This window comes from Lytechinus variegatus, chromosome 4 (assembly GCF_018143015.1).
Source record: "Lytechinus variegatus isolate NC3 chromosome 4, Lvar_3.0, whole genome shotgun sequence".
NCBI lineage: Eukaryota > Metazoa > Echinodermata > Echinoidea > Temnopleuroida > Toxopneustidae > Lytechinus > Lytechinus variegatus.
The window spans coordinates 43,289,850-43,308,269 of NC_054743.1; the positions used below are offsets into that span (position 1 = coordinate 43,289,850).

The 18,420-nt window shown below is 37.3% G+C and overlaps 1 protein-coding gene across 1 annotated transcript in view; it reads right to left on the bottom strand.

Moving 5' to 3' along the window:
• Positions 1-11,125: 11,125 nt before the first annotated feature.
• Positions 11,126-18,420, bottom strand: part of LOC121414118 (aminopeptidase Ey-like) — a 39,335-nt gene continuing 32,040 nt past the window's right edge. The window contains exons 13-19 of the mRNA XM_041607183.1: positions 17,427-17,630; positions 16,386-16,462; positions 15,884-15,994; positions 15,175-15,342; positions 14,207-14,344; positions 12,123-12,204; positions 11,126-11,476 (exon numbers count right to left, since the gene is read on the bottom strand). Coding sequence (XP_041463117.1) covers positions 11,327-11,476; positions 12,123-12,204; positions 14,207-14,344; positions 15,175-15,342; positions 15,884-15,994; positions 16,386-16,462; positions 17,427-17,630 — 930 coding nt within the window. The 3' untranslated portion in view covers positions 11,126-11,326. The remainder of the gene's footprint in view (positions 11,477-12,122; positions 12,205-14,206; positions 14,345-15,174; positions 15,343-15,883; positions 15,995-16,385; positions 16,463-17,426; positions 17,631-18,420) is intronic.

Here is an 18,420-nt window from a genome sequence, read left to right on the forward strand (position 1 = left end):
CATTTAGTACCGATTATTGGCTTGTTTATGGTCAAAGATAAAACAATTTAATCCATATTATGCACGTAATGGTGACCGATTCGATTTCAAGGCATATAAGAACGTACTTGTAATAATAGGTCGTTTTCATGTTTTATGATACATGTAGAGAAATTTAAGTTTTCTTACTATAAATATTGATATCTTTTGCATTGGTTACAATATGTTATCCAACAGCTATAAACTGAATGAATTAAATAATGAAATAATGATAGCATTGTTGTGAATTAATTTTGCTGTTCTCTTGATACACAGGACTTATCTTTATTATATCTGCAGTGTTTCTGCAACGTATCGTTTCACAAGGAAGGGTTGGGTGACTGTGTGTTATTTTCACTGGGTGGTTCCATTCTAACAGCTATGGTTAATCTGAACGCAAGAGATAACTCTGATCTGGCGAAGACGAGGCATTTGTGGCAGCCACAAATGCGTAGTCTTCGCTTGGTCAGACGTATCTTTTGCGTTCATAATAACCGCAAAGACAATAACTGCAGCCTCCGCCTCGATTATAGGCTATGGATTGGTTAAAAACATGGGGTTATAAACTCAGGCCACACTCTCGTGGAATGCCTGTTGTCAAGTTACTCACCATTTCTTTAAATTCTTGTTCAATTGCAAAGACTGATAAAAAAAAGAGCCATGAAATGGGGAGAATACGAAATAAACAAAATAGAATGAATTGTTATGGATTCGTACTTTATTATATTAAAGGTTATTGAATTTATATAATATAATTATATAATATACATCAATGAATATTAATGAACAATAAAGTAACGATAATTTATGCACGTGGGGCCGTTGAAGAAAGAGTTGCCTTTAAACGCAAGTAAAAATATCAAGCACAAGTCCTGAAAATGGGTGGTTCATTGGCCGGCCCCACCCCCACATAGTGTTATTTAGGGTACGCCTATTTGCTCGTTCCCTCCCTTTGATAGCACCCCCTATCTCATGTCTGCCAAAATTTCTGAACCCCCTTCATCTCAGGTAAACTGTCATAATTATAGAGGTTCCCTGATTTCGTGATGTAGGGGGATGTAGGACAAAACTATGAAAACAATTACTTTTCATAGTCTGACGCACAGAATTTTATTTTTTGTCCTCCATTATGGCTGCTTGTGGGAACCCTCTTTTGCTTAGGAAAGATTGTTTAAATTTCTCAGGAGTCCAAAGAGAAAGAGAGAGAAAAAACACCCCTTTTTAAAGAAGCCTCCGGGTGAAAAGTCAAGTACACGGGCCGGACTTGTCCCGCGTCTTTATCGGACATTTGGGGAACTCGCATGCGGTCTCTCCGACCCCGGAGTGGGGGGTTCATTGGCTGAAAATCAAATTGCGCAAGAATTTTCGAGTTGCGTTCGATCTCAACTCTTTCTGCCACGGGCCTCTGGTCTTGACTCTCTTGGAAATTAAGTTTATTTGTGTAATGACAATTATGGATCACCACTCCATTTAAAGTGTGCATTTGTAAATATTTTGTGCCTATTTCTTATTTTAAAAAATGGTTGGTGAAAGTGTACATTGATTTCTATTTATTATGAATATTGATTTGCTTTGGTCAGAGATAGCATTAGTAAAAAATGAAACATGTATAAGATTTGTTATATATTTGATTTAATAAATGAGCGCTGCATCAAGGCAATTCTCACTGCGACGAAGGAGAATGACCAAGACGAAGATGGTCTCTGATGTGGCGCAGTGAAATCGTTGACACAACTTCACCGATGCTGTGTAATCTGCATGATATTTAGAGATCCATTTTCATTTACATCGAATTTGAACTTAACCGAACGCTGCGGCGGTATCTGCACATTGAGTACTGATGACGCTCAGGACCTACTAACAGTTCCAGCATATATGTAGCAGATACAGAGAGAACCCCATTCATGTTTGCTACACTCCCATTGCGCGCACACCACGCAGTATTCACATCTAAATGGGCGTAGATACAGGAATCTGCGAGGGCATAGCGAGAACGTAACGCGAACTGTTCGGTGCTGTGCGAATCAGTTATATGCAACAAATTATTAACGATTTAAGTGGCAATACCCCCAAGGGTAACATGACTCCAGCACAAAGACGTGACACGGCCTTGGCATGGATGATCCACATGGCGAAATTGTTTCTTCGAACCAATGATGTTGGCACTTCGTCTTATAGAGACGAGGCATCAAGAAAGTCGCACCAAATGGCCTGTGACAATCGTCTGCGTTCGCGGAGCGGACACGGAGCGGGAGTGGCCGCACCCTTTTGAAAAATCCGGGTTTTTTTTTCAAAGGGTGGGTTATGGGAGGGGAATCAAATCAACTCGAGAGCTTTTCATGAAAGGCCGTGTGTAGTAATTTTCTGAACAAGTCGTTGCATTGGAAATTATTTATCAAATAAAAACCAATATAATATCAAAAGAATAGAAAAGAATAGAATAGAAAAGATGAGAGCTTCTTGATTTTGAATAAAATTGCATAATTAATGAACGATTGAATTAAGAGATATAACGTGTTTTCTGAATAAAATTTTCGAAACCAGTACTTTGCAGAAAATATTGTCTTATGCGGCCTTTATCCCTGGGGAGTTTGGAAGTAGCGCTAACTTGATATTTCGACAAATGAGAACACTTCTGTGCAACATCCTTCTAAAATTCATCTTCCATTCGTGACGATCGAAATGTATGTATTTTTCTCATCATGAGCCGGTCCATACGGCGTCGAAACCGTTCCCATTACGTCGATTTAGCTGCGTCTGAGCAGTTTGTGAGATGGTATATCTACCTCTGTTTGGACGTAGCGGGGGACGTAGTTATAACTTGATATGTGCATTGACCGCGTAGTAAATACGAATGGGGCTCTTGCTGTGCCCGTATGTTCGTTTCATCTATGTTACGTTGATGGAGCTGTTATGAGGCCCAATGAAAGTCCGTGTCAACTATGGTTACTGCGTCATTTATACACATTCTTTTCAGACTGTACAATTCTACTTTGACTCTTTTTATGCAGCAGAAAATGGGTCTCCAATGATAATGCACGCAATGACGACTCGCATGCGCGCTGTAAGCTGCAGAAGTGACCATTGTATCATGGCAATTAATTTCGCAGTGAGAACTGTCTTGAGAAAGTCGTGGGATAGTCGGGGTTTGAGGACATTTAGAAAATTTTAGACGTTTTGAACACGTTTTGTGAATGTTTTTACCGTTACTTGTTTGATGTGGTATTGTAAATAGCTTTAATATATATATTAATGAAATTGTGAACTGAATGAAGTACATGTAGCAGACAAGTGTTCATCAGCTAGCACTTTTAAAAATTCATTATTTTGTATTCTTGATACAAGGCCAGCTTTTACCGTACACGCTGCACCGGCTCGCGGTGCACACTGCGATATTGCTCCGCCAAAATAGTAGGATCAGAACCGCAAGTCGGTGAAGACATGGAAATTTTTTCTCCGTGTAAACACAAAGTTATATCTGCCCCGGCAATTAGCGGGGGTTTCATGTCGTAAATTTCATCCACTGGTCTGTGTTTTTGCCCCACGAGCCGAGTCTGATCCGCGAGCTGGGACAGCGTGTAAACGCGACGCAGATAACCCGCGAAATTTTTTTCCCACCGCAGTTCCAGACACCAAGTCTTCATGATTTGAATTTTCATGACCTGCGTCTTCGGAATTAGAGGAGTTCTTATAATAGAGGAAAATTATCGAGATTCGGCAATTTCGTGCGGCTCTCCGCAAACCTGTACTTCATTGACTTGTACACACTGCGATAGATTATGTAAACTATGACGAAAATAAAACGATGGGACTATTTTATCGGAAAGGCGAGAATTGATCAGAATACGCGAACCTGTGCGATATTGGTAAGGAATCAGATCGTCCGAAAATGCCTTTCATTACTCAAATACAATATGCTAAACTGAAATTATATATTGATTTTGTTTCGAGGTAATAGAGAATTGTTTGAATTGTTTTGATGCCATGTTGTGCTGGGATCTGGGAGCCTCTTTTCCTCGCTGCAATAATGCAAGTCCACGCGCATGAGTAGTTATATTCCGAAGACGCAAGTCATGAATATTCATATCATGTAGACTTGGGTTCCTAACTGCGGTGGGAAAAACGGTAAAAATGATAGTCTGGGGCCCGTTTGAAAAAGTCTTACGACTGTCATAGCATTTACCATAGTTGTAACTCGATGAAAATGGCCTCGGAATGTATATCCTTTTGGTGGTAGTGGTATAGTTAAAGGTCAAGTCCACCTCAGAAAAATGTTGATTTGAATCAATAGAGAAAAATCAGACAAGCACAATGCTGAAAATTTCATCAAAATCGGATATAAAATAAGAAAGTTATGACATTTCAAAGTTTCCCCTTTTTTCGACAAAATAGTTATATGAACGAGCCAGTTACATCCAAATGAGAGAGTCGATGATGTCACCCACTCACTATTTCTTTTGTTTTTTATTGTTTGAATTTATACAATATTTCAATTTTTACAAATTTGACAGTTCGGACCTCCTTGCCTGAAGCAAAAAATGTTAAAATAATGGAATTCCACATGTTCAGGAAGGAATGAAGCTTCATTTCAAATGACAATGACGAGAAAATTAAAATATTTCATATAATAAAATACAAAAGAAATAGTGAGTGAGTGATGTCATCAACTCTCTCATTTGGATGTAACTGGCTCGTTCATATAACAATTTTGTTGAAAATAAGCGAAACTTTAAAATGCTATAACTTTCTTATTTTACATCCGATTTTGATGAAATTTTTAGTGTTATGCTTCTTGAATTTCTCTCTTTTTATTCAAATCAAGTTTTTGTTGGGGTGGACTTGTCCTTTAAGCATTCGTTTAACTAGAATAGTTGGTCTATCATTTTCAGAAGTTTATATCATTACACAATGGACTGAGTTTAATATTTAGTTTGTAACAATGTATGTTAATCAATGTTCATCATTCAAATCGTCGTAAAATCTTTATACATAAAGGGTTTTTTACGTTTAAGGGTTTTTCAAGTCTTGATGTTGACTACGTATGACATTGTTAAAATGGTATTTTATGGAATTTGATTTCGTGATATGAATGATATCATTGTTATATAAGAAATGGGATTGGGTGATTAAACGGCTTGGCATACGTACGTCAATATAATATGGCTAAATGGGACATTACTCTATAACGGGTAAGGCAATTGAGACCCGTTTAGAAATGGAGCGACTGGCCGGGAAACAAAATTTCGCAAAAAGTCCGCAACCAGTTAGTGAGAGGTGTCGGTTGAGGCAATAGCTGCAGATTCATTGACTTTTAAAATCTTTGAATATTAGCTCAACTTTTTTCTGGCTGGCATTGGCAGACATAGATACAGCATCATGACCTCATAATATAAGACATCGCATTCAGAGGTCATGATATGACAAAATGATTTTAATTTCCTGAGTTTGTTTATGCAACTTGGGATATTACCTGGTGGGTGTTTCATAAAGCTGTTCGTAAGTTAAGAGCGACTTTAAGAACGACTGGTGAACCTTTCTAATTAATCACCAATGAACATATCGTTTACCACAAGAAAGGGTCACCAGTCGTTCTTAAAGTCGCTCTTAACTTACGAACAGCTTTATGAAACGGCCCCCTGTTCAGATACATTTTTCTCTCAATTTGCGAATATTGTAGAATATTGCTTAGCCCTGTAGTATTATCTGAACGGGTCTCGACGTGATCAATATTGAATAACATATATGCAGGGCCTGCTTGGAGATCAGCTTACAGCTGAAGTGGATACCCTGGGTGTATATGAGTTATTACCATTATTACTATTAATGTCTCTTATTGCATTGTTGGTTGTATGGGTTATAATACAATAACTTATGTGGTGAGCATGGATTACAATATGTGGAATATTTGGAATAAACTTTTCTTCATTATTTCTATCATTCAAAGAGATTGCTTCATTAATCATTCCATTTACCTCGTAAAAACAGTAAAATGGCGAGAGAGATAAGGTACAATTTGTTTGCCTACATTCGTAAAGTGGGTTAAATTCGTTTGTTGTTTTCAAGACGCGACCGCTTTCTATAACACATCAATTCCTTTGGAAATGCAAGTCAAATCACAACGGAGAGCTGAGAGGCTTTTTGTGGAAAGTTGGTGGACTGGAATTGCAGATCATCTAAAGATTTGCACCAGACAAACAATTGCAAATATGTCATCGTCCATTGTCACCAGAGGGTACTGCTGTCCCGGCTTGAACAATCTTGAATAATGGTTACAAGGGGATTGATGTCGGATTCAAGTACACTGCAAATACTCTGGTGTTGATTTAACACCAGCCTGGAATCTATTATGTCCACACCAGAGAAGTGTTAAACAACACCAGTTTGGTTTTAGTCTAACACCAGACAGGTGTTTTGTACAACACCAAATTGTATTAAAACACCATTGGATTGATTCCATACTGGTGTTGTTTCAATACTTCCATGGTGCGGGCATATATAGATTCCGTGCTGGTGTTATATCAACACCGGAGTTTTTGCAGTGTAGTTTTAATGATATCAAGACACCGCCCCTCCTCCCTCCCCATTCTCAAGATCGTGTTCCTCTCTATACCTACATGATCTCTACTACACACAAACGCCATTCACTCTCACATACATGTAACGTTGATATGGTTTGATACTTGTTTGATATTCCTTTATTACTTAAACCAACTTTTTGTTTAATAGGATGGACCTGCCCTTTGATATTCGCATGGTCTACGTACTCTACTTATCAGATAGTCTTATATACCACAAGGGCTACACACATTTAGTCTACTATCAAGTTTGGCTTACACTTCACCTGGACCCCGTTTCACAAAGCATAGCGATTGATGTAAGACTTATTTCTATGATTGGTTACATAGATAATTGTGTATGATGAATCGTAAAAATCGGCTCCACGATCGATCGCTAGGCTTCGTGTTACGGGGCACTGGTCTGATGCCCATTTCATCTAATTCTCATTCAAGTTACTGCCCAGCTGATCTAATTTCATCTTTGTTTCCCGATTGTTTTTTTTTTCGTCAATGATAACCTGGTTCATAAACGGTTGATCTGTTTCTGTTTATGCTAACTCCCGTAGGAACTCGACAGGGGAGCTTTTGCTGTTAAAAGCCAAGCTGGTAGATAACCAATTACCAAGGAAACGTACGTCTATTTTAATCAGGTATAATAATGGCAGACCTTATAGACGACAGATATTACTCTCGGGTCTTTTTATCAAAGTGGAGACAAGGGCAGAATAGGGATTCGAACTGACATCCTTGAGATTATATGGGTCCAATGCTACAACCACTGGGCCACACGACCCGTGTGGTCTGATCACAGCATGTCAGACCAAGTGGATGTTAGATAAAATGTGAATAGTCTGATTGTATTTTAGGCAAAATGTTAAAATGGGGTAAAATGAAATAGGACCAATGCATAGCAAACCAGGGGCCTGTTGCAGACAGAGTTTCGTTTAAACGCAAGTCAAAATATCAAGCGCAAGTCCCGAATACGGGTGCTTCATTGGCTGAAAATAAAGTTGCGAAAGATTTTTTGAGTTGCGTTTGATTGCAACTCTTCCTGCAACAGGCCCCAGGTAGTTGAAGATGGAGTATAGGATTAGAGAAAGTGGGACTAGTAGACGAAACTAGACAGGCACAGACCACCTGACAATACCCCGTCCATAATTATATAGGCCTATTGCATACCTAGAGTTTGAATATAACATTTCCTCTCCCCGACGGAGTTATGCGCGCTTCGGGCAAAATATAAATCCCTTGGGAAAAATATAGCTTCGGAGGGGAGTTGAAATGTTTTGTATTATGACGATAGACCAGGCAATATCTGTTATATTATATAGTCTATGTGGATTCGCCATCGGAAATTGCATTCATCATCTGGCTCAAACCCGAAATTCTTGCTACAGCTCTGATCCATCTACGTCATAATAGATTTTTTTTTAATACATCAAGCGCGTTCTTCATGCAATCGACGCGTTAAGATACAACAAATGCGATCCTCGCAGCTATGGTCACGTGATGGCGTATTGACCTATCACTGATTCGAATCTACATAACCTGTGTAAAATATACAATTATACAAAAACAACTCATTCTGATTTCAACAATTTAGAGTCTAGCCATTGCGCGTTTGTTAAATAAATGTATACATTTTGTCAAATGCATTCTTATAAGAAGCTAAACAATCATATACCGTAGTTTTTAGTGATAAAACAGTAGTTTACATTGCTCATCAGATACAGATCTCCTCATACGAAATCATTCAGAGGCAAAAAAAAACTTTAAAAAGAATGCAAAAACATACCCCCCCCCCCCCGTCTTCCTTAGTAAAAAATAGAGTGTATGTCACTCCCAAACACATTATCAACCCCCTTAAATACACACCTCTACACCCACAGCCTCGCCTATCCAAGCATACAACTCAATAACCAACAGTTACGTTATGATCTCATGCAAAGTATGTATAATTCATTCATCAATTTTTAGTACTCACATAAAATTTTCATGAAAATATATATAGCAACCCCTTCATGAATTTCAAGCTTTCATATTCATACATTTGAAAAGGATTATCAGTCGTAAGCAAATTATACATTTCATTCAGAAACTAAGGACGGAATAATGAAGATATTTACACAAAACAATACAAATATACCTTTGATATGAGCCGACGTTGATTTGTGGCAGATCGCTTGATGGTAATAGACTTTGATACAGATGACTTTTATCTGCACATGCTCCGAATTTGTGTTTGATGGCTGAGATTACAACCCTCTGATTCAAGGTGTAAATTAAACCACTCGACCACGATCGACACTCTCTGAGCATTGCTTTTAAACTCTGGAAATTTCAAGCAATTACGCGCAATGTCGGGGATTTCCCATGGGTTCAGCGTATGATTTTCGGAGTTGCGTTTGACTGCAAACTTGCCTGCCAATCATGTCATAATGATTTCAATACGATTCCATTTCCAGGAGCGGATCACCCAACATAAATTTATTACACAGCTGACTGGTTTGGGAAATAATATTTTGGTGATGCTTGTGGAGCGTTGTGGCCCAGTGAATTCGTCTCCGGACTTTGAAACAGAGGGTCGTGGGTTCGAATCCCAGCCATGGTATTTCCTTAATTTGGCATGAAATTTATCGTGCTGTACTCGACCCAGGTATGGTGAATGGGTACCCGGTAGGATTTATTCCTTGAATACTTTAGCGCCTGATATGGCGGCTCAGCTGCTGCCGGGGTAATAATATGATATCAGGTATCAAAGCGCAGTTGAGTATGCATATAGTATATTATCATTATACACTTAAATCAATAGACTACACAAGAAACTATCCTGACATATTTTTCAACTGAAGCTGTATATTTTAAAATGTCATGGTGCACAACGCAATCTAAACAAAAATAAATGTAATTTGGAAAAGAGTGATTTTGATCAAAAATCTGGATTGCAGGCATAAATAGTAACAGTACAACCAAGACTAAAAGAACTCTCCTTGTCTACATCAAATAACGCGTGCTTTATTGAGATGCATTACACAAGATACATTTATTTTAATGACATCCATATTCTTCAAGATATTTACATGGACATATAAAAACAGATAACATTCATGTCATCAAGTACCTATAGAGGACGGTTGGAAGGATAATACATTTGATCATTACATTTATACAAACAATGGCAAGTGTTTAGTGGTAATTTGGATCGGATTGCAAGATAAACATTAGATGTCACACAAGTTCTCCGAATTCGGGGAAGACTTTTGACTCTCTACCATCCTTTTTGTTATGATACAGCGTTCCATCAGTTTCATTCCCACGCAAACGACACAAAGAATCTCGAAATGTTTAGTCCCTTGAATGATATCCCCAGGGTGACCAGACGTCCCGTATTTCCCGGGATTGTCCCGTATTTTCCTTCTTTGTCCCGGCGTCCCGACAAACCCTCCCCGGGACGCCTAATTGTCCCGTATTTCAGAATATTGAACAAAATGTATTTAAAAGTGACGAATTTTCAAAATAACCAACAGATGACGAAGCAGAGACAACAATAAAATCGAAATAAACTTTTGCAAGTTCTGCGGTAATTTTCTTGCTAACCCAGTACATCGCAAACGAACTGGCCTCCTGCCACTGTGTGGCAAGCTGTACTAGCTATAGGCATGTAGGATCGGAGCAGATTCTCTCCACCAAACATGCAAAATAATCACAAAATCGGCGGGAAATTTGGATAATTATATTATGGGTTCTCAGATTCCTCTTTCTTTCTTTTCTATCATTCTTTCTTCATCCTTCTATATCCTTCCTGCTTACCCGTTTTTTGTTCCATCTATCTTTCTTTCCTATTTGTAAATTTCCTGATCCTTTCTCTCTGACTCTCTGTGTTCATTTTCCTTTCTTTCCTCCTTTTATTACCCGTCTTCTTTATCAAATTTCCCTTTTTTATTTCCTTCATTCTTTCTTTAAACTTTTTCTTCTCCCCCTCCCTCCCTCTCCTTTTTCTTTTAATTCTTTCTCTTCTTCCATTATGTTATCACTCCCTCCTTACTTCATTCTTCCTCCCTCTTTCCTCCTTTCTTTCATTCTTTATTTTATTTTTCCTTCTAATTCTTTCCCTTACTCTTTCTCTCCCCCTCCCTGAATTTCTTCCTTCCTTCCCTCCTCCCTTACTGTTTTCCTTCTTTCTTTGTTTCTTTCTTTCAAAGAATGAAGGAAACATTTTTCTTTCCTTCATTCTTTCTTTCCTCCTCCTTTTTCTTACTTTTTTTTCTTTCTCTCCTTTATTTTGTCTTTAACACATGTATTTTTCTTCAATTCCTTTCTTTCTTTATTCAATTCAAAGAATGACGGAAACTTTTTTTTCTCTTTTATTCTTTCTTTCATCCTTTTATTCTAATTTTCTTTATATTTTTATATTTTCCCTCATTTTCCCCTTAATTTTTTCTTTCTTTCTTCTCAATTCATCTCTTTTCTTTCGTCTTTTCTTTCTCTCCTTTATTTTTTCCTTCACGGCCTCGATCCCTTCCAATTCTTTATAATTGTTCACAGGTGTAACATTGTGTAGCCTTCTTTGTTGATTTTTTTGTCGATTGTCCCGTATTTCATTTTGTGAAATCTGGTCACCCTGGATATCCCTACGGGAACTTCCCATGAAGGACCGAAGCCAGATCAACATCTAAAAAGATCTGAAATGCCTGCCACAAAGAAACGAAAAAGCAAGTGCACATTGGTGTTGGTGAAACAACTCCCAAGACTCAACCTTCATTTTCCTGTTGAAGCCATGCATGCACTTTCTCCCGATAACGTCGTACCCATCTGATGTTAGCTTTGGTCTGCTGTACGGCCTGGACAAACGCTCTGGCACCCGTTCCCTGGTCAGGATGCTGCAATATAAAGTCCTCAAGCTGAAAAAATAAATTCAGTATACAGATTGTTTAATCATAGGTAGAAAGGAGAAGGCAATAATTGACAAGCAACATGGACTGCCAGGGATTAGTTTCCATTGAAATTTCTATCTAATTGCATTTGGATGCGGTTTCCAAGACCGTAAGGGAATATATCGTCAGCTTTTGCACAGGTTTATTTTTCCGTTGCACATGAATTTCAGTCAAAATTGGAAAACAAAGAGGAAGAGCTAATTGGACTATCTACCCCTCCCCCAGAAAAAGTGACTAAACAATAATCATGATAATATGGCCTAACAATGATAGTAATAATACTAATAATTTTGGTGATAATAATAGTGATAATAATAACAATAATAATGATAATAATAATTATAATTGTAATAGACATAATTTTTCAAAGATGCGTTCGGGATATGAGCAGAATTCGGCTTTGCAGAGCCGAGTTATACATTGGTAAAATCAAATGGAATTTAGCACGCAGTATTTTCAAATGCTGAACATTTATCAGCATTTGAAAAAATAATAAAGTTTTTAAAAACAGAATTGCTTTTAGATTTTCTACTTTTAAATAAATGGTTTGATTTTAAAGAGGCCAAACCCTGAAGTGAAGTGAACTCCGAAAATGAAGTAAGAAAAGAATTACCTCTCTGAGTTGTAACTCCGTGTTGAAATAGGCAGTGACCTTTTTGATAAGATCGGCAAAATGAAATAAAGTACTGCCGTAGCTGTAAATAATAAAAGAAATAAACCATTATTCTTCACCCTCGAACGCAAAATGCGATAGAAATATTTTTTCATATATTGACTTGATAGTTATACTTTTCCCAATTATTCACGTCCCTTATTTAATTCAATTCCTTATTTTTTACTCCTATTATTTTTTGTTCTTTACATGTTTCTTTTCACTCATTTATTCTCGCCATGCGCCGTCAATAAGGGAACCGCAGTCGTTTCGGCTCCCTTGGATCTCCTGCATGTGAACATGTGGTTACGAAAAAGGTGCAGATGAGTTATTTGTGCCTTCCCAAGGGCACTGAAAGGTGGCCCTTTTGGCCACGCAATGTGCCTCTTCGTTGTGCAATGTGTTCTCTTAATATCTTTAACGCGTGCCAGAGACCAAAAAACCCACACAGAATAAACAATAACACAAAAGAAAAATCACCATCAGTGACGAATGTGCAGATATTTCAAATCAGGTTTCAATTCACTCAGTCGGGGTACAAGTAAAATATCATTATTTGTATTTCATTATATTTCAGATCAAACATCAAACATTTTTGGCTCCCACCTTACGCTTGCATTTTGTGAGATACATGTATCAAATCCTTGATTCACTACAAAAAGTCATTAACAAGTCCCTTTTTACGTTATTTTGCAAAAAAAATAGAATAGATATATCCTACATCATGTACATATACAGAGTGAGTCACAAAACATGTCCCATCAATTCGAAATTGTCTTGTATAAAGTATGAACATTTAAAGGGTATGCATGTGTGTGGAGAGAGAATGTTTTTAGTATCTTGATATATATGGAAATGAAACCTAACCATCATTCGTCACAGAAACAACCACCCCTTCCACCACACATTTGTGAAGGGTCCAAAATAAGTAACTGCTTCCCAAATCAGGCAAGCAAATTTAGAAGGTAATTTATGAGACAGTTGGCCACTGGTAATCAACGAAAGACATAACCAATGAGATAAGGAGATGAGGAAATGTAAACACTACTTCATGAGGGATTAGGAAGCTTTTTTAACAAGCGTGTGTGGGGGTGAAGGTGGGTGTTTTTAGTGGGTATGTGTGTCCGAGAAAAGTGATGTGTTAATGTGGTGTGAATGTGTGTATGTAGGTGTCTTTTTGTGTGCACACAATAACAGTTTTCTCACTTTGTTTGATTCTTCTCCCAGCAACCTGACGCAACTGAGATTTTACGACCTTCTAGAGATTGCCTCGAAGTCAGTCGTGGATGCCAAATTCCGTATGAGCATGGTACCAAAAAGGACCAGGGGGGAATAACTCTATCAGGACATATCTATAAATCTATGATCTATGCTTCAGGCAGGAACGTAATCTGATGGTGTAAATATCTGTTTGCACCTATTTTGACTAAGTGCGCTTTCTTGCCGCAATCTAAGGTAGATATGAATACATCAAGATACAAAAAAAAAACATTTCGCCCTCTCGAAAAGAACACCCCACACACATCCACCCACACACATACTTTTGCGATGCGCATGCTGTTTCATAGATGATAGTTATAATTGAAACTGGCATACTTTTAGCCGAACAGACTCTGAATAGTTGAAGGAATTGGAAGCTAAGATCCAACCGATAATGGAAAACAGACAGAGCCTGTTGCTGTTGACGATGGTAATAATGATGAAAAGGATGTGAATGGTGATGAAAAATTGATGATGAAACTACATTTATGCTGTATGTGATGATTATAAGGAATTAATAGGAAGACGACGAATGTGACAGCAATGATGGCTACAATGATGATGATTATGATGTTGATTATGATGATTATGTTGATTATGGTGATGATGTTGATGATGATGTTGTTGATGATGTTGATTATGATGATGATATGATTATGATGATGTGGATGACTACGATGAGGGTGATGATGTTGATGATGGTGATGATGTTGATGATGATGATGATGATGATGATGACCATGGTAGAATAGAATTCATGAGGTGATGGTGATGAAAATACTTACGTTTTTCTAAAGAAATCCCAATTATTCTGGAAAAAGCGCCAAGCTAGATCGTATCCTATCGGGTTTTTCGCTACATACTCTAAAACAGAGTCGGCATCCTGGGATCTAATCACTCCATCAGTTATCATCCCTAGATATCTGTAAATAAATGAGTGCAAACGGGTTTGTTTGAGTCAATATGTTAAAATGCACGAGATTCCTGGAGGGTGTTTCAAATGGCAGTTCGTAAAGATATGGACGATTTCACGCTCGACTGGAACGCTTTCTTAGTTAAGTACATAGAGATAATTCTTTTAACACAAGAAATGGTAATAATCCCTGCGTAAAACTCATTTCTATCTCACAATGAGCTTAATGAAATGCGCTCCTTGCCGAAAATCATAAAAAGCAATGGAGGAATGCAAACGCAAACATCGTCATACAGTAATGACGAGCTATAGAAATGTAATAGAAGTTTAATACAAAATGATAGAATTATAAGAACAACGGGCCAATCAATACAAAATAGATTATCTTCATATTGTGATTTTTTTCATCTCTGTGTCAATTATCAAGTCGGCATGCCTGGTTTTCTTTTGCATAAACTTCACACATATCCCTGGCTATTTAGCAGTGTCATTTGATTTGATTAGATTTGATTTATTCATTTCCAATAAAAACGTATATACAAGTGTAATAATTTTTTTATCAGCATATTAACATGATAAGCAAATGACATAATGAATAACATATGCACACATACATTCTTATATTCTAATTGAAATATGATTTTACGTGATAAATTTCTTCTTTGTTTTTTAATTATTGAAACATATAGCAGAAAAAAATATATATATACACATATATCGACATAATACATTTTAAATTTCACATAGGAAATCACAGAATGTATTAATCGTCGACGTATCCGTCTTTCTGCCACCAAGGAGTTGACGCATGATCACGTGATGAAGTGTTAAAGAACGTACTTGCTGAGTATCCAGGGCTGTTTGGCACACGCCAGGGATTGCAGTAGTAAGGCTCGTTCACTGGCAACGAGGGTTGATTCATACTTATCGAACGCAAAGGACCACTCTGTCTCCCCACCCATTGCGATTGCAGTACAATACACGTGCTTCTTCTGATCTGGTGGAATACTGTGATTTTTAACAGAGCCGTAATGAATTTGGTATTCTTAAATTCTAATTTCCAACAATAGTTCAATAAATAAAGTCATAAATCGCAGACTTAAATCACTACAGAGTAAAAATTAATGTTAGCATGTTGTCACTTGAACAAATTGTTAAACGTACTTTAGAAATTGTTTAAATTGTTTTGAAATTATCTAAACTGTCTACAAAAAATAAAACACTTGAAACAACTTGTCATACATCCCTCATAATAGTTTGGATCAGGAGTACAAGTGCTTCCTCATTGTGAATGAAGACTTAAATACCCCCAAAAATAATAATGATAAATAGTATTTCCCGTCCCCCTTCTTGGTTCAAACTTTGAAAAAAATAGTACAAGATCATTGGTCCCCCTTAACCCCCCCCCCCCCGGAATGAGGGGATCCTTATAAATCATATTTATCTGAATTGCATTTCGTCAGAAGTTTAAAGACAGGACACGCTTACGATGTCATATTTTGTCCATTCCTTAAAAGATACTCATGAAATAATGAAATGTTCAACTTACGTATTATACGAGTCATTCCTCATCCAACTTGCAAACATGGATGTTGCTCTCGTGATGCAATCACGGTTGCCATAGTTACAAGCTTCCTGTTCAGCGACAACACGAGCTAATCTGTACATGATTACATATAATTTTCATTGAGCTCTATAAATGGATTAATAACTATTTCAACATTAAGACCTGAAAATATTATCAATCAAAATAACAACTATAAATAAAAATATAGTATCCGGGAAGCCAGATAAACATGATGAAGGTAATTTTAAGGCCAATTAGAAGGCCAATTATAAGATTCCGTGAATGTTAGTTGATACAAATAACTGATTTTATTGGGGATTTGATATTAGTGGAAAACAGCTCCATTTTGAGCGATAACATGATTATATGAAGAATAAATTTCCAACTTTTATTTGTGGTAATGCAATTCATGTTGTGGCTTAAAGAGGTCCGAATAGAAATCCTGTTATTCGACAGTGAAAAACATTACTGATGGTTTTCTTACTGTTGAAGATGATTGCTTTCCGAGTTATATAATCCAGCATCCCTGTAGAAAGGTTCAACAAGCCTTGACATGTATCTCTAATATGAAAAGGTAGACAAGAAAGACAATAATGACACCAATAAAATCTTTAATAAATATACATATTTACATATAATGTGATTTAACTCAGCATTCGCAAATTTCAGAGCTAGAAAAAACAGTCTCTCAACTGCCCTTTAGTGAAACAACTCTTCCATAATTTACAGCAGTTTTACACCAAGAATTCTTGACTATAAAAGCAACAGAATGAACAAAACTCATTCGATGATTACACCCATTAGAATGTTATAGGTCATTCCACATTCCAGTGTCGCATATATATTTTGGAGTCGCATATATAAAATAGCAAAGACAAGTGGCATATTGGCGACGGGACTTTTGCCATTTTCGAATAGGAGTGGCGTTTATGAGACTGGGAAATTAAAACTCGAAACTCGGCAAAACTTGAACTGTCACGTTTATCCGATTATGCATTCGATTCCATTTTTTCATTTCATTATTGAAAAGAAAGAACTGGTAAAACGGGGAATGTATTCATTCTGCATAATTATTTAAATGAGCAAAACGCCACTTGAAATCAAACTTGGGACCCGTCTCATAAAACTTTGTATTTCAACAAATAGTTAAAAGCTACTGAATTCCTTTAATCTGATTGGCTGAGAGTAAATTTGCTAAACATAAATTGTGTTGTCAAAACAATTCTTTGTGAATCGGGACCCAGTTCACAATTTTCTACTCTACAGTGAAGGAATTTTACTATTTGTTGAACAATGGATACAGAAATGAAATAAACTAATGAATTCAATTAAAGAAAAATTCTTTCTTATCTTCATTTCTTTCTCTTTTCTTTTATTTTTCCTGCTTTCATTGCCGTTGTTTCTGTTCTACGTTTTCCTCTTTTTCTTTCTTTTCCGCCCTTCATTAGCTCTTTTCTCTCTTTTATTTGGGGGGTGCAAATAGGTGTCCTCATTCCCCTGATCCTCTTATGGTCAAGCGACTCACCTGGAAAGCCCCAAAGGCTGAAGCTCTAGACAGCATGAGATTGATGTACCCGAGGACCTTGGTTGCGGTCAACCAGGGGACGTACTCCCTCTCATCGGATAGATAGCGGGTGAGGTTGAGGGCTATGGTATAATCCAAGTCACCAGCTCTCGCTAGATTCAGGGCGTCGCCGATAAGTTCTGCACGATTTGATATAGGTATCGCCTGTATGTCAATAGGAGCAGAATTCATTCAAATCAGGTATTAATAATATGCCTTATAACGCTTAATACAAATGTAAGCGCTGCATAGTATAATCACGGCTTGAGTACGCTACCCTGATTGGACGCTCGAGCATTCAAGTAATTCCTTCCTAGTTGGTACCCATCATTTACTACACCTTTGCCAAAGGATGCGAGTTTTGAACCCTAGACCTTGTGGTTCAAACTCCGGACACTTATCCACTGACCCAGCATTATCATTTCATATTAGATCTATGTCACCCTCAATTAGTATAATAGTATAAGATGGTTTTGGAGTATACTAAGTATACTCCAAAACCATCTTATACCATTATACCAAGTCTTGGATGACGACTTTGTCGTAAAGTTGATGAATTTTCATTTGAAGTAGATATTATCAAGTAAATGTCATGAGTATGGAGATTGCTCGGTAATACGTCATGTTTATCGATGCATATGAAAAAAATACTGTCGCGAAACTGAGAAAATTGACAATTTTGCGGCCAATTTTGGTGAATCACTTTTAGCATATTTAGCAGATCTCGCCTGTCCCGCAATTGCCAATGTGCCATAATTCTTTCTTCACCAGGATTAAGTTCGTGCAGTGCAGTGCATATTCACAGTGATAATGAAGATCTGTCCGAATCAAACACACACTTGACGTTCACAACCAGTGCCCCTGGGAACGATGTTTTCATCGATGTGCTGGCTAGCTGGTATCCTTCATCCCCGAATGCAGATTTTCAGTATGTCAAGAAAAATTGACAAAAAAG